The 16,159-nt window shown below is 38.3% G+C and overlaps 1 protein-coding gene across 6 annotated transcripts in view; it reads left to right on the top strand.

The window, feature by feature from the left end:
• CPEB3 (cytoplasmic polyadenylation element binding protein 3) overlaps positions 1-16,159 on the top strand; it is a 200,136-nt gene that overhangs the window by 72,801 nt on the left and 111,176 nt on the right. For 4 of the 6 annotated variants that reach the window (XM_042238502.1, XM_042238503.1, XM_027960372.2 and 1 more), the window contains exon 3: positions 10,481-10,640. In XM_042238502.1, coding sequence (XP_042094436.1) covers positions 10,481-10,640 — 160 coding nt within the window. The remainder of the gene's footprint in view (positions 1-10,480; positions 10,641-16,159) is intronic. The other 2 variants (XM_042238505.1, XM_042238504.1) reach the window with 1 other exon arrangement.

Raw genomic sequence — 16,159 nt, 5'->3', positions numbered from 1 at the left:
GGTTCCAGTCCATCAACGTGGGGTGAATTTTCTTGGTACTCACGAGGTTCCCTGCTTAAAAATAAACACACAGCACATTGGTGACATCTCCAATGGTGTCCGGGGAGTGACAGCAAAAAGCTAGAGTCCATAGCTCTTAATCTACGTGGACGCTGGGCGTGGCATCATCTATTGGTTTCTGAAGGGGAGAAGGACCCTAAACATGTGCTAGCCCAAAGTGGCAGTTGTTGCTTTATTGTTTTCATTGCCGTAGGACTATTTGCATTAAAGCAGCTGTATTTTGCTGACCAGTTTTTAAATACAGGGATCAAAGGATAACAAGGGGCCAGAGCAGAAGCATTCACGTCGTGGCCCCTGTCAGATTCTGGTGAATCTGCGAATTCTGCTGTCACTTCACCTAACCGTTGGAGCCAAACAAGTGGACAGCAGCAGAGCATTGTTTTGGTGTTTATGAACGTAGATATATTTTATGGCCTAGGAGTGCGTTTAGGTAGATGCTGGAGCATATTATTCTTAAAAGGTTGTACATGGGATAAGCTGGGTCTCTGAAAGTCACAGTGCTATCATTATAAGACTGCAATCTCTGGGATTAAAAAAGAAAAAAATTGGTCAGAAACAATAGGAGACATGAAAAGGTGCTGTGCTTGAGGGTTTCCGGAGGAACATTAAAGACATCTTTATAAACAGAAATGAAGGGAGTCCAGTGGTTGAGACTCCACGTTTCCACTGCAGTGGGCATGGGTTTTGATTTGATCCCTTGTCAGGGAACTAAGATCCCACATGCCATGAAGTACAACCAAAAAACAAAGTAGAAATGATACATACTGTGACAATGACCGGCAGCAGGGTTGCCTTTTGAATTTCACTACTGTGTGATTTCGATTTAATTACCTGGATCCTTCAGTGGCTCCTGAATGGAACATACTTTGCCTTTTTCAGTCATAGCTCAAAAAGTTGTTAGGACTTCTGTGCTGTGACTAAACTAGGTGATTTTCAGGCAGTATCGTAATTCCTCTTCAAATCTTAGGAAAGCTTTTTTCTTTTTTTAAATAATAGTTTTATTGAGATATAATTCGTAAACCAAGAAATTCATTCACCCTTTGAGTATATTTACTAAATTATATGTCAGTCTTTACTATCTAATTTTAGAACATTTGTGTCATGGCCGAAAGAAACCTGTACCTATGAGCAGTCTCTCCCCACTTCCCTCTTGACTCTCCTAGCCCTAGGTTATACCCAGTCTGCTTTTCTGTCTTTGGATAATTTGCCTGTTTTGGACGTCTTCTATAATTGGAATTATACAACATGTGATTCTTAGTGACTGGCTTCTTTCACTCATCATAGTATTTTTAAGGTTCGCCCATGTTAGAGAACATCAGTATTTCATTTTTTTTGTTGCTGAATAATATTCTACTTGGTGGGTATTTGCATAGTTTCTAGTATTTGGAAATTGTAAGTAAAGTTGTTTTATAAAGTTTTGTGAGCATTTATGTACAGATTTTTGTATGGACATGTGTTTTTGTTCCCAAATTGTTTTTCCAAAGTGGCAGTACCATTTTGCATTCCCACCAGCAATTTATGAGAGTTGTTCCATGTCCTAGTCAGCATTTGGAATTGTCAGGATGTTTTGTTTGTTTGGGTTTTAGCCCCTCTAATAGGTATGTAGTTCTTTGTTTTAAATGAAAATCTTGCAGTATGAAGCCATCGGGAGGATGATTTAAATGTAAAGCAATCATTTACCGAATGCCTGTTATATGCCAGGCCCTCTACTGGGTGGTGAAAATATGGAGAAATAAGGTTTATCTCTGCTCCCATGGAAGTTATAGTTTATTGAGGATAACAGGCATTAGTGCTGATTTTCTGGAGTTAAGATGTTGGGGTCGGAAACACCAGTAGAATCCAACATTACCTGGAAATGGCCAGTTTTGTGGATGGACTCTGACATTTATGGTCAGTAACAAGAAAACAATATAGAGAGTATATGTACCTTTGCATAATATTCTAAGATAGGTTTGGTTGTGAAGGTCTCCCCTTACATTGTCATGTCTAATAATCAGCTACTTGGGATAATATTCTGCTACCTAACAGTTTTGGTCCAACACCAGCTAGTCACATATGCGCAATAACCAGGAAAAGGGGAGCTTTAATTTTCGGAGTTCCTCGGACCCTGCTCTTCTGACCTCTCTAATTACTGCTTTCCCTCTCTGTGTCCTTTTTAGGTCTGACTTTCTGCCTTTTACCTAGCACACTGCTAAACTATAATCACTCCTTTTATTTATTTATTTTTTAAGTTTTATTTTATTTTATTATTTTTTTTTAATTTTAAAATCTTTAATTCTTACATGCATTCCCAAACATGAACCCCCCTCCCACCTCCCTCCCCATAAAAGTGCTTATGTACTTAGCTCTGAGCTGTTTACCACAGTCAGAAGTGGTAGCAATAGGCATTTGTACTTTTTGTCCAGTTGACCCTGTCAGTATTTACCCAGCTAGATCTGGCCTCAAAGTGAATGTCATTTATGGTGAATAACATTCTAAGAGCCATGTTTCCCTGTGTCTGATAAACTGGGCCTCTTACCACATCTTACGGCAAACCAGTGAGGAGAGCTGTGCAGGAAGATTGGGGTGGCAGGGAATAGGACGAGATGAGGTGAAACTCCTGGGTTGTCCCGCAAGTTGTCATGCTTATCTCATTTTTGAGCATCTCTCAGAGCAGGTCAGACTATCCTTTTGCTGTTATACAGTAAGGAAAAAATATGATCTGATGAAAAGTTTGAGTGGTTGGAATTAGTCATCCTTATGAAGAAAAGAATGAGAAAGCTTTGATTTCTTTATGTATGGCTGTGTTGCAGGTTCTTGAGAATTTCTTGCATGGAGAATTGATTTGACAGTAATGTTAAAGAATATTAAAATTCATAGCAGGTGCTGGGATCAATTATTTTTCTCTGAAGATAGGAAAGTGAGAGAGATCTCAACTTTGTAAGGACTTCAGGTTGGATAAATGGAGAAGGCAATGGCACCTCACTCCAGTGCTCTTGCCTGGAAAATCCCATAGACAGAGGAGCCTGGTAGGCTGCAGTCCATGTGGTCGCTGAGGGTCAGACACAACCGAGCGACTTCACTTTTACTTTTCACTTTCATGCATTGGAGAAGGAAATGGCAGCCGGCTCCAGTGTTCTTGCCTGGAGAATCCCAGGGACAGGGGAGCCTGGTGGGCTGCCATCTATGGGGTTGCACAGAGTTGGACACGAGTGAAGCGACTTAGCAGCAGTAGCAGCAGCAGGTTGGATAAAAGGTGCATCTGCTTGCTATTGAGTAACTGGGGGAGAGTCTACAATCATGTTTTCAAGAGGACTACAAATATGATAATCTCATTTGGGATGGTTAAAATTGACTGAAGGACTTGATACCTACTGAAGATGAGATGAAAATCTACATTTGAAAAGTTTTTTTTTTCTCTTCCCCATAGATTAGTGACATTGGTTTTCCTTTATGTGAGAACGGTTTTAATCTTTGGACAAATGTTTATCAAGCAGCTTGGTACTATAGTAAAGTTCAGTTTGATATAGGGACCTCATGCTTTTGATATGTTCTGACATACAACAGCAGTATTGGTTTAGAACTATAAATTCCTAGACTTCTACTTTGTGATAAATAGAAATTTTATATTACTACTCATCTAATTGTTTCCTATCCCTATCTAATATTTGTTATGAAATGTTCTATTTGTTCTTTCTGGTACTCTTAAGCATATTCTATGCTTGAGATTACTACATGCTGATCTTTAGCTTGTATTGCCTCTTGGATTTTTACTCAGGGCTGTCAGATTCCATAGATCCTTATGTTTCATTAGTAGTGGTGTCCTTCATAGAAACCAGGGGTCAGGATACCATTGTGCCAAAGTAGCCAAGATCCGTCTAGTCAAAGCTGTGGTTTTCCCAGTAGTCATGTATGGATGTGAGAGTTGGACCATAAAGAAGGTTGAAAGCAAAAGAATGGATGCTTTTGAACTGTGGTGCTAGAGAAGACTCTTGAAAGTCTCTTGGACTGCAGGGAGATCCAACCAGTCCATCCTAAAGGAAATCAGTCCTGAATATTCATTGGAAGGACTGATGCTGAAGCTCCAATACTTTGGCCACCTGGGGTGAAGAACTGACTCCTTGGAAAAGACCCTGATGCTGGAATAGATTGAAGGCAGGAGGAGAAGGGGATGACAGAGAATGAGATAGTTGGATGGCATCACCAACTCAATGGACATGAGTTTGAGCAAGCTCTGGGAGATGGTGAAGGACAGGGAAGCCTGGTGTGCTGGAGTCCATGGGATCGCAGAGAGTCAGACATGACTGAGTGACTAAACAACATCTCAGAAGCACAATATTGATCAAAGAAAGCAAATAGCAAGATAGCATGCATATTTTCACATTTAACAAAACATAGCAAAATAATATATGTTTTCTACGTATGTATGTATGTGTATTTTAAAAAATCTGAAAGAATATATGCCAGATGTATGTAGTGGTCTAGAGAGTTTAAAAAAGGCAGGAGGATTGGCAGTTTTTGCTTTTTCTGTAATATATTGTGTATGTGTGTGTGTTTGAGAAGAATATATTCATATTTTTAATTATGTAATTAAATATCCACTTAAGAACAGGTAAAGCATATTCATTACCCTTAAACAATGTTTATAGTATAGAACAGGGAATTGAGATAGTTTCAAATAATGTAAACTGATCAGATAATAAAAGCAGTATGGTAGAAATTCAGAAATGACTAGTTTTGTGGGTTCTTGCTTATGGGTTGAATGCCCTTAACCTTGAAATATTTTATCCTACGTATGTTGGAGCCCTATGATAAATAAAAACACCTCCTTCAGGAATTCCTCCTCTTTCTTTGATATCATTTCACAACCCTATTTATCCTTTGCTAGCCCTTTCGGACACCTGTCCTCCTTTTGATTTTTGATCTTGTCTCTGCCCCATTGCTCCCAGCCAAGCTCCTGTTGTTCACGGGACTCATGGCAACTGATCAGTGTAGAGCATTGGAGCATTACTGGTGTGAACTTGAAAGTCACATATCTGGGTTCACATCCTGATTTCTGTCCAGCTTTGTGACTTTGAATAGTTATATAACCATGATTAATTTTATCATGTGGTTCCAGAGCTGCTCTTTTTTTTTTTTTTTTCCCCCAAATGCTCTCTTGCCCCTTGCAGCTTTGACTTTGTATCTCTAGGAGAGGAAATGTCTGGGGATAAGCCAGAAAGGTTTGGAAAGGGTCCTGGATTTCTCCCCCAAGAAAAAGGCAAATAAATGAAATAGGGCTGGTAGAGACTTACCTGAGGTTGTCCTGGAGGGTAGATCAAACTTCCTCTTGAATTTAACTAGTTGTCAGTAGAACTAGGGTCATTGACCAAGGGTAAGTGAAGGTTAGGTTGCCTGTGTGGGAGAGTGGGATCAAAGAGTCCTCTCTGATTGTGTCAGGATTAGGTTGAGGTGGGTGTTTGTGAAAAAGATTTAAGGTGGAAGGAGTAGGAGGAAGTCAGGGAAGCAGTACAAGGAGTCCTGGTTCTGCCTTGTAACCTTGAGCCAGCTACTTCTGTCTCCAAGATTTAATTGCTTAATTTATAAAATGGGGTAAAAGCTACCTACCTCACAGAGTTGTGAGGGAATACATTTAGCATTTTTAGAACAGTGTCAGGCACATATTAAGTACTTGGTAAGTGTATTAACATTAAGTGAAGCTAGGGGAAAAAGGAAAGCAGGCCTAATGAACTGTAGAGTGAGGGTGGGCTGCCTCTGTGTACATCCAACTGATAACATCTGTCCTGCCTTATCTCTGGGGAAAAGAGTCAGTAATGGGAAACATTATTTATACATGTACGAGTACATCCTGATATGTTTGCTTATTAAACACAAGCTTTAAAAGGTGTTTTCCCTGTTTGTTACTCCCTATACCTGGAAACAGAACTAATGGGAAAAAAAGACTTTGTGATTATTTGCCATTTGTCACCTCTGTTGTTAAATGATAAATTGTGGTCTGATTTTCTGTGTGCATAATTTCGGATGAATTTCAATTCAGATTTTTTAGTTTTTCTATCTTTTAAGTTCCTGGTTAATCAGTTAATTCAGCAATGTTTACTACTTACAAAACTAAGAAGGGTGGATCGTATGTAAATCTAAATTGATGAGGCATAGATAGAATTAATTTTAGAGAGAAAGTAAGTCTCTCAGCACTTATTGACATTTGTTCAATTAAGAAGCCGATGCAAATTCCACTGTGCATTTCACTTGTTTCATCTGTTGAGCACTAATATTCCAATATTAGTACAGATTTCAGTATTAGTTCAACAAGGTACAGATGCCTCGTTGTACTTTGCCATCTAGTACTGAAAACAGCCATAAAAAGAGAATTCTTTTCACTGCCATTTTATAAATGTAGATGATCAAGGCTTAGACTTGTTCAGAATGACATGCCAGCAAGTGGCAGAGCCAGAATTTGAAAATCAGATGTCTGATTTCAAAGTCTGTTCTTCTAAAAACTAGGCCACCAACTGCTTCTCTCACCCACAATCAATTAGGAGACTACAAAGCTGACCCTTGTCAAAGTGACCCAGCTTGTTTGTTTCTTGCTGCTGTCTAGTCTCTCCCCTCACTCTACTGTCCCATTTTAGTGATCAGATTCATGGGTATAAAGACTTGAAGAATCATCCAGCCAGTCATAAGAATCACCAGGACATTAATTTCTTTTTTTTTTAATTGTTTATTTTTTATTGCTCTGTATCTTCGTTGCTGTGCACAGGCTGTCTCTAGTTGTGGTGAGAGTGGGTTCTATTCTTTGTTGTGGTGCCTGGGCTTCTCACTGCAGTGGCTTTTCTTGTGGAGCTCAGATTCTAGGCACACAGGCTTCAGTAGTTGTTCACTGAACTCGGTAGTTATGGCTCACAGTCTCTGGAGTGCAGGGTCAGTAGTTGCAGCACATGGGCTTAGTTGCTCTGTGGCACGTGGAATATTCCCAGACCAGGGATCAAACCCGTGTCCCCTGCATTGGCAGGCAGATTCCGATCCACTGTACCCACCAGCAAAATCCCATTCATTTCTTTTTAAATTATAATAAGTTGCTTTTAGCCAGAGCCCAGGAACCTGCATTTTCACCATTCTACATGTGATTTTAACAATCTGACAGGTTGGGAACAATTTCAGATACGTGAATCCTTCTCCAAATTTCTGCTGCAGCTTTCCTGATAGGCAGTCATCTAATATCTGATAGTCCTCTGACAGAAACTCACTGCCACCTTGCCAAGAAGGTCATTTCATTGGTAATTAGATGCAATGCTATGCTTCCGTAGAACTTTTGTTTACCATCCCATATAGCTTAGATCAACTTCTTTGAATCTATTTTTATACTTCTTAAGTATTGGTTTGGAGGTCAAATCCAGGATTGAATCTTCTCTGAACCTTACCTTCCTTGTGTAAAATGAATATGTTATGTACCTTGAAGGATCATATGAAGAATTAAATGAAAAAAAAAAAAAGTACACTGTCCTAGCTGGAAAGAGTCTAAAATGCCTTCGTTAGCTATTTTTTAAAAATAGTTCCTTCACCTCATCAGCCTTTTTGGAAGTAGTGCCACATCTGCAGGGTTCTAGTTAGAAGTGTGGATACATATAATAGAAGGCTCTTAGACACAATCTGGGATTGTCAGTGCCAGAAATAGTCGGTCCTTTTGACTACTCCTCAGCATACTTTTTTACTTCCTGCTTTGGGCAAAGAATATGATACTTATTTTGGGTACAGATAAGCTTGCATTTCTGAAAATTAAGCTTTACTCCATAAATAATTGGAGTTTCCACTGATAACTTGAACTCAAAGCAAAACAAGTAATCAGCGGCAAGATTCTAAAGGCGAAAGAAGGGACCTTCTTAAATTATATAGGGACCAAAATGGAGTATTTCATGTCTCTTTCTTATCCATTAGTGCACAACTAACTGCTGAGTGTTAAAAAGGAAAAAAACGGCGTGTAGGCAGAAAAAGTTGGGAGAGCAACCCAAAGAAAGAAATGTTGGACTCCTGGGTGGCTCAGTGGTAAAGAATCAGCTTGCCAGTGCAGAAGGCACGGGTGCGACCCCTAATTTGGGAAGATCTCCACTAAGATCTATCTCTCAGTGGAGAAACCAAGCCCGTACACCACGGCTGTTGAGCCTATACTCTGGAGCCTGGGAGCTGCAACTCCTGAGCTCACAGGCCACAGCTGTGGAAGCCCGAGTGGCCTAGAGTCCGTCCTTCTCAAGAGAAGCCACTACAATAAGCCCATGCTCTGCAACTAGAGAAGAGCCCACGCAGCAGCAAAGACCTAGCACAGCCAAAAATGAATAAGTAGATAAACTTGTTAAAAAGCAAAGAAATGATGCATGCTAGCTCTTTGACAAGTACAATGTGAGTAAAATGAACACTTCAGTTCGGTTCAGTCGTGTCCACCTCTTTGTGACCCTCTGAATCTCAGCACGCCAGGCCTCCCTATCCATCACCAACTCCCAGAGATCACTCAGACTCACGTCCCTAATCTTCCCAGGTAAGATCCCATTTTGCCAGTGAGAATACTGAAGACATCAAGAATAAATGAAGACAAGGCTAATTGCTGGTTAAATGACAGGTCCAGATTTAAGACACAACTTTATAGAATGTGATTTGAAAAAGAACTATACACACACACATATATGTCTGTCTTTTTTTTTTCTTGACTGCACCACATGGCATGGGGGATCTTAGTTTCCCGGCCAGGGATCGAACCCATTTCTCCTGCATTGTAAGCACAGAATCTTAACCACTGGACTGCTAGGGAAGCCCCTGTATGTTCTTTAAGACATAGATGTGACTTAGTTTTCATTGTACTGTTTATATTCCTTTGTTAAAACACCTGTCATACTCTCATTTTAACTGGTTATGTCTCCCTCTGCTAATTACTTGCAAACGGACTAGGTTCTAACATTCGTCTCTGAATCACCAGGGCCTGGCCCTTAGCTTGGGCATTAAAGGTTTGTAAGAATGAAATTTCTCTCTGTAGCGTCTGAAAATATCTGTGCCCTCTACCTCATGTGTGAATTTAAAAAGGCATCTGTGCCCTTCTTAATGTGTGAGTTAAAAACAAGTGTTGGATTGGAAGCAGTATTATAAATAATCTAGTTCAATCCTCTCATTTGTATAAAGGGAGAAATTTCAGGCACGGACTGGAGAGGTAGATAATGATGTCCAGAAGCCCCTTGTTGATTGTGGTTGTTCTAGCACTTTTGCTTCTGGTTCTCAGTTTAGGGCTCTTCTTGGGTCCTGCAGCCAAACTTATTGCATTCATTCATTCAGTAACCCTCTGGGTTCCCACTTTACGCTCAGTGCTGAGGAAATGCCACCTTCCTTTCCGCCTCCATGGATAGGTAATACTTTCCAGAAACCAGAAGGAAACAGCTTCCCAAGATTTTAAGACTTAAGCTGGAAAATGATGACTGTAGCTGAGGTTTTTACCTAGTGTATCCCTTTTTGCTCCTCTAGGCAGTCATTTTGTTATTCTGTTGCTCAAAGGGGAGGGTAAGTGATCATTTGCAAAGCTGGATAAACTCTTCAGGACCCTGAAAATAATCTCTCATTGCTGTAGTTTGATTTGGTGTGGTTGTTGAGGTTTATGACTGTATTGCTTTTCTTTTAACAAAAGTAAACTAAATCTGTTCTATAGTATTAAGTTAGGCCATGAACCACACTTCCTTTTAGGCTCATACTACTAAAAATAATTTGTAGGTGATGGTTTCCCATGGGCTTAAATGAAACACAGTAGAACAGTTTTTTTCTTCACTTTGTGTTAGCTCTCTGGTTTCAAAATGTTGTTGAATCTAACATCATGAAAACATATAACCTTGGGTTAAAGGTTTTTTCATGTAGTGTTTTTCAAAAGGTAGTTTTAGTATTTTGGACACATTTTAATTTTTATACAGTATATCTAATGTATGGATCTTAGTAATAATTATTAAAGATGCCCAATACAATTAATTACATTGAAACTATAGCCTCCTTTTGATTTTTCAGGGAAATGTTTCCATTTGTAGACTGAGCTCTTAGTGTCTTTCTCTAGGGAAAAAAATCTCTATTCATTTGACTAGAACATTCATTTGATAGTAGAGGCAAAGGGTGAAGGGTTGAAGGCAAAGTCAACTCACTTGACTCTTTTTTGAAATTTTTTTTTTTAGTTCATTTGAGAGAAAATTGGTCTGAAGTAGTGGGGCATATACATTAAAGAATTATTAGGGAAAAGGGTACAATTTAATTATGAAAACATATTAAACTTCATGTTGTCAAGTCATTATTCTTAATGAAAAGAATGACTGTGTTATTAAAACTACCTTGAGTTTTGATTCATGTCATTAATCCATGGAAAGAAGCAAATGATATGGTTATTAATTTTCTGAAGTAATTTTATGTATTATTTTGTTTTTATTTTTAGGACCGGAGTAGGCCCTATGACACTTTTAACTTGCACTCGTTGGAGAACTCCTTAATGGATATGATAAGGACAGATCATGAGCCTCTGAAAGGTAAACACTACCCTCCCAGTGGCCCACCAATGAGTTTCGCTGATATAATGTGGAGGAATCATTTTGCAGGTTAGGAATATTCATATGTCCATTCCTTGCTTGGTGTTTTAAACAAAAATCAGCTTTTTATTAATTGTGTTTTGTTTTTCTTTTTTGTTTTTGTTTGTTTGCTTCTGTAAAGCATTGTGGAATGTATTTAAAGTTGATTTTTTTTTTAAACCTGGGTTCAGCTACCTACCATAATCATGGTTGACTGCTTTAATCATAATGTCTGGCAGAAGCATGTGTTGGGTAGCTGAGGTCGTGGTTTATAGCATGAGACCCGAGCCAAGTTTTCTGGGCTTTGTGTATTTGAAATCCTTGGCCGAACCTGGATTAATTCATTTAAATCCAAGTCTACTACAAGGAAGTATGAGATTTAATCTCCAAAGGCTCCTTCAGAAAACTTTGTAGAAAGGGGTTTTATTAAAATAAAATCACTTTCCTAGGGTAGGAAGTATCACTACACACACTTTAAGAGCAGGTAGTGACACTTTGCATTCTCTAAGGCTACCCTCCCAGTGGCCCACCAATGAGTTTCAGGGAACTCAGGGAAAATGTTTTGAGTTAAATGTAAGGCATAAAGTCCCAAGGTCAGCAATATTAGGATTTCCTATTTTTAGAGCCCACTTAAATTCAGGAGAGGGGGTGATATTACATTCATGATTACAGCTAGTTCTTGTTATGGATTATAGGAATTCTTGGGGGCATTACGATATTTAAAAAATATAGTAGAATAGTTTTTCTGTGGAGATAGCTATTGTACTTGGGTTGAGAGTCTAACTATCTGAAAACTGGAAGAGTTAGCCACAGGGACACTCATCTTGTATGAACCCTTATGTCCTCTAGAGTTGTGAGGAATCTGATCCCCTCTGGTTCTCTGCGGGCTCTTATATAGGAAATGACTGACTGGGAACGTGATAGTCATTTCCTCACACCACACCAAAAATCTATTTCATCATTTTCTTGTCACACTCATGATTTTCTGCTGCTTTCCTCAATTTCTAGTGAAAAGAAAGTAGTTAACAGGCTGTGAAGAAAATAAAAGATTTTGACAAAAGCTATATTTTAAGGCCTTTAGAAGTAGGAAAAAAACTGCCTATCATTTTGTCATTGTTATATTTAGTCACTGTTACCACATCTTTCTTCAGCAAAGATTAGGTACATGGTAATTTCACTTAGAAGTGAGAATGGTGTTAAAAAAAAACACACACACGTAATATTCGCAGACTGTTTTGTGTTTTTAGTATCTTCTAAGGCTACATCTGTCGTCCTTCTCTTCCAGGAACAGCTGTAAGCCCATCCTATTATTCTAAAGAAGTCAGCCCTTGTTCTTTATGCATGTCTGTCTTCTCTTGGTCTGTGTTCTTCTAGCAATAAAAGATTATGAAAGGATGTTAGATTATGGTCTATAAAATAATTTTCTAGAGTTTTTGTGAATATTGATTAAGCAGGAGTTGTGCTCTGTTGAGAGTAGCGCTGCTACAGTACCTTACTGTGGGACAGGGTAAATGTCTTATTCCACTTGTGGTGGCTCCCCCCCTTTTTTAAAAAAATTTTAATTGGAGAGTAATTGCTTTACAATGTTATGTTGGTTTCTGCCATACATCATTGTGAATCAGTCATAACTATACATATATATATATATATATATATATATATCCCCTCTCTCTTAAATCTCCCTCACCCCGGCCCCAACCCTGGGGCCGTTTTTTTCTTATCTGTCCAGCTACCTCTGCATAAATTTCTCCAATACACTTGCAAATATGAGGTTTCATCTGTAAAAGGCTTTTGAATTGTACTTTAAGATACGATATGACCTAAGAAGTTGGAAGGCACTTAATATGTGCATTTTTACAGTCTCAATATGCTTACAACTTCACAGTTCACACCACTCACAGTGATTTCCTATGAATGATCTACTTCCCGTGGCCAGTTACATCACCATGTTATTGTCCCCTAGTTAGGGTGTTTGAACCGCCTGCTTCCGTTTTCCAACTGGGAGACTTTTACATTTGGTTATAGCACCATATGTTTGATCCTTATAATTTCTAAAAACGTAATTATGATGCCAGCATTTTAAGGGAAAGATTTTCAGTAATGTCTTACTTTAAAAATGGAGCACAGTGTAATGACTAAAAGGTAATTTAAAAGTAAAAGACACATTGTGATGGTGCATAGTAAACACTTTTTCCCCTGCATAATAAACACTCTTTTTATCTGGTCTTCATAATTTATTAATAGACCTTAACTTTGGACTCTTAGGTTGTTTCTAGCTTTTTCTCCATTATAGATAATGCTGCCATGGACGAGTTCTTGCATGTAGCTTTTTTTTTTAAGGTAAATTCATAGAGAGGGTCTCTGGGTCAAAAGATGGAAATATCTAGATGAATTGAGCTTTACGAGAAAGGTGATAGGCTAGGGTACCTATCATGTGGCTTCTGTATGAGTCTGTCCAAAAACACGGCTCCTTATCTATCCTTTGCTTCCTCCTGCCGTTAATATCCTCTTTTAGTTGAAGACTATTTTGAGAGTCTTTAAATTCAAGTTAGAGAGTCATTGGTTTTTTGTGCGCTTATTTGTTTTGGTGTTTTGCTCTGAATTTCGGTTTTCTTTAGAAAAAAATACATTCTCGCTCATTGTAAGAAATTCTAATGGTATGTAAAAAGACAAAAGAAAAGTGAAAAAACACCTGAACCTTACTACCTAGAGATAACAAAGATTATTATTTTTATTAACATTTTTCCAGACATTTTATATTCTCTCTGTAGGGTATAAGGTATTTCAACTCAGCCTTTCTGATTTTGCAGCCGCTCAAACCTGGGTTTGAATTCTGGTTCTCCCTTTAGTTGGCTATTGATCTAGATTCGTTAGCCTCTTCAAAGCCTTAGTGTCTTCATCATTAAAATAAAGCACCTCCTTCATAAAGTGAAGGAGAGATAAAGGCCTCAGCAGTGGTGGTGGTGTGCCTCTGCCTGACCTAGGTAATAAAGTAAACCTTTTTATCCCTACAGAATTTACTCCTTCTAGCTAGGCTGCAGCTAAATGTTAAAGGCTTTCAAATGCAAGCTGTCAAAATTGTGTCTTTGCCATAGATACAAGTAGTAGTTACTGAAGGATAAGCATTCTGTCATTATAAAAAACTACCTAAATGAGAAAGAAAAACAATCCTCCTAAGTTTTATTGGCTCTCCAAAATTTTTTATCTGAGTAGTGTAAAAAAATATAATTAAGTAGGATATCACATTCCTGCAAAATGGAAGTACTTCATGATGTACATAAAGTAAACATGATGAAAATAAGTTCACAGTGATATTTCATTGTATAAATGTTTTCAATAAGAAATCCTTTTATTCAACTTTTCTCTTAAATTGAGGAGGGAAAGGATGAGTGAGGCCTTAGCAGGAAGAGTTGTCCTCTGTCCTCTTTTCTAGTGGACATAGGGAATGCTAACTCTTCTCCTGACTATGAGAATTAGAAGGATTTCTGGCATCAAGAGAGTTATGATTAGAGGTACTCTCCTGAGTTGCTACTAATGATGAGGCTTTACCTAGCCACTGGGGGAACCCCTCTGAAAACTCAGGGACGTTAGGTCTGATTATTCATACCCTCTCTTGGGATTTTCATTCAAAGAGGACTAAGTGATGTGAGAGAAGAAGAATAATAGGGCAAAACCAACAGCCGTGCACTGGGCAAGGCAGGTGACATTATGAAGTCACCTCAGCCTGGCTAGAGTAGTACAAGCCGACACCGTGGCAAGAAAACAGGAAGCAATCACTTTCCTCTCATCCCACTTAGTCTGCATGTTGTGACAGAGGAGTAAGCTTGGCTGGCTGTTTGGGGGTAGTGCCTGATGAAACATTCGGCATTACACAGCCTTACAGAAAACTGGCTCCATTTCCGAAATGTTGAGGTCACCTTGTTTTAGAAAAAGTGCACCTTCATTACATTGAGTTGATTCAGAAAGGTATACGGTCTCTTTACTTACTTGAATTACTGCTCCGGTTCTGTTTTTGTACTACCTCCTTTTGGCCCATATCAGTCCGTATAAAAGTTGGCTGATTGCAGAAACTGTTAGGGCACAGGCTCTAAGTTAGCAAGAAGTGATAGTTTCTGTTCTACACAAAAGGGAAGACCATACATAGAAGTTGAGTGATTTTTTTTTTTTAAGTTGGTAACTCCCATTAATTTGTCCAGTGATCCTTTTAGTATAGCGCTATAGTCACCTAAGAGTAAGAAAAAGATTAAGGGTACTTAATCCTGGGTATACCTCTGGAAATTTCTGGCTTTAATTGTTCCAGAGTACAGCCTGAAATGAGGAAATGTAGGCCCAAAGGAATTGACAACATACCAAAAATTATTCACTACTGGTATGCAAAGAAACTAGGATTTGACCTCAGGTTGAACCTCATTTCTTTTGCTTTGTGGTTCTTTGAAACATTTTAAATGTTATAGTACCATACTTTTATAATTTTTTCCCTTAAAAGGAATTTAAAGCACCATTTTATTGTATTCTTACCTAATGCATTATTTTATCTTATAGATACTTTTTCTGAGACACTGTCTCTTCAACTTTATTGGGAAAATTGGTAGGAAATAGAATGCAGTAGAATGTACATTGTCTTATAATGTTTTCTAGAACACAGCACTTACATTCTGTTACATAAAGGTCTCCAAAGGACTTGACTTTTTAGAACATACGGGAATGATTAGAGAAAGATACAGCAGTTGTTCCCTATCTTATAACGGTATTGCAGAAGTGAAGAGGTGACTTTCATAATCAATTACTAATTAACAGAAATTCCAGTTTTTACTTCGGACTTATAGAAGTATAGGTTTAGTTTGACTCTGAAACTTTAAATAACAGTAGAGACAGTTTTATATAACTAGCATCTTAAATATGAATATGAATTGAGCTTACGAGACTGTGATTTTTATAGTCTGAATAACTGTATTCTCCAACCTTGCTCCCTTCCTCTCCCACCCCCATTTATCAGGCCTTCTGCAGTGGGGAAAGTGGGACACAGTCTCAGATTTCCACAGCATCATTTAACTCAGTAAAACCAAGTATGCCTTCCAGTTTTTGAAACCTTGTATTTTACACTATACTTAAAAGATAGCTAGCTGACAAGAACAATTTAAAAATAGCAGACCATGGACAGGTGACAAAATGTCACACAGGCAGCACCAGACTGCATTAACAAAAATCACCAGATGTCACACACTTGATTCTATTTTCACAGCTGATTAAACAGCAGTATTTGTTGGACAAAGGGAAGAAAAAAGAAATGGCCTCATCTGAGTTTGGAGTCAGTTTTTCTTTTGCTTTTGATATTTTCTCTCTCCTTCAAAATCCCAAATAACCATAAAACTTAAGGCATGCAATATATTAAATTTAAAGAATATTATAAAATAAACCTCATTTTAGATAAGAAACCTTTACACGTATAGACTCCTAAACTGGCAGACTATAAATCAAAATGCTAACAGAGCTTGTCTTTAGTTGATGATCTTATTTTTTTCACTTTTCTGTATTGTCTGATTTTCTCC

The sequence above is a fragment of the Ovis aries genome, chromosome 22 (genome assembly GCF_016772045.2).
Source record: "Ovis aries strain OAR_USU_Benz2616 breed Rambouillet chromosome 22, ARS-UI_Ramb_v3.0, whole genome shotgun sequence".
NCBI classification, from domain to species: Eukaryota; Metazoa; Chordata; class Mammalia; order Artiodactyla; family Bovidae; genus Ovis; species Ovis aries.
Note: the sequence above shows the minus strand (reverse complement) of the source record. Positions and strands in the feature narration are given on the sequence as shown.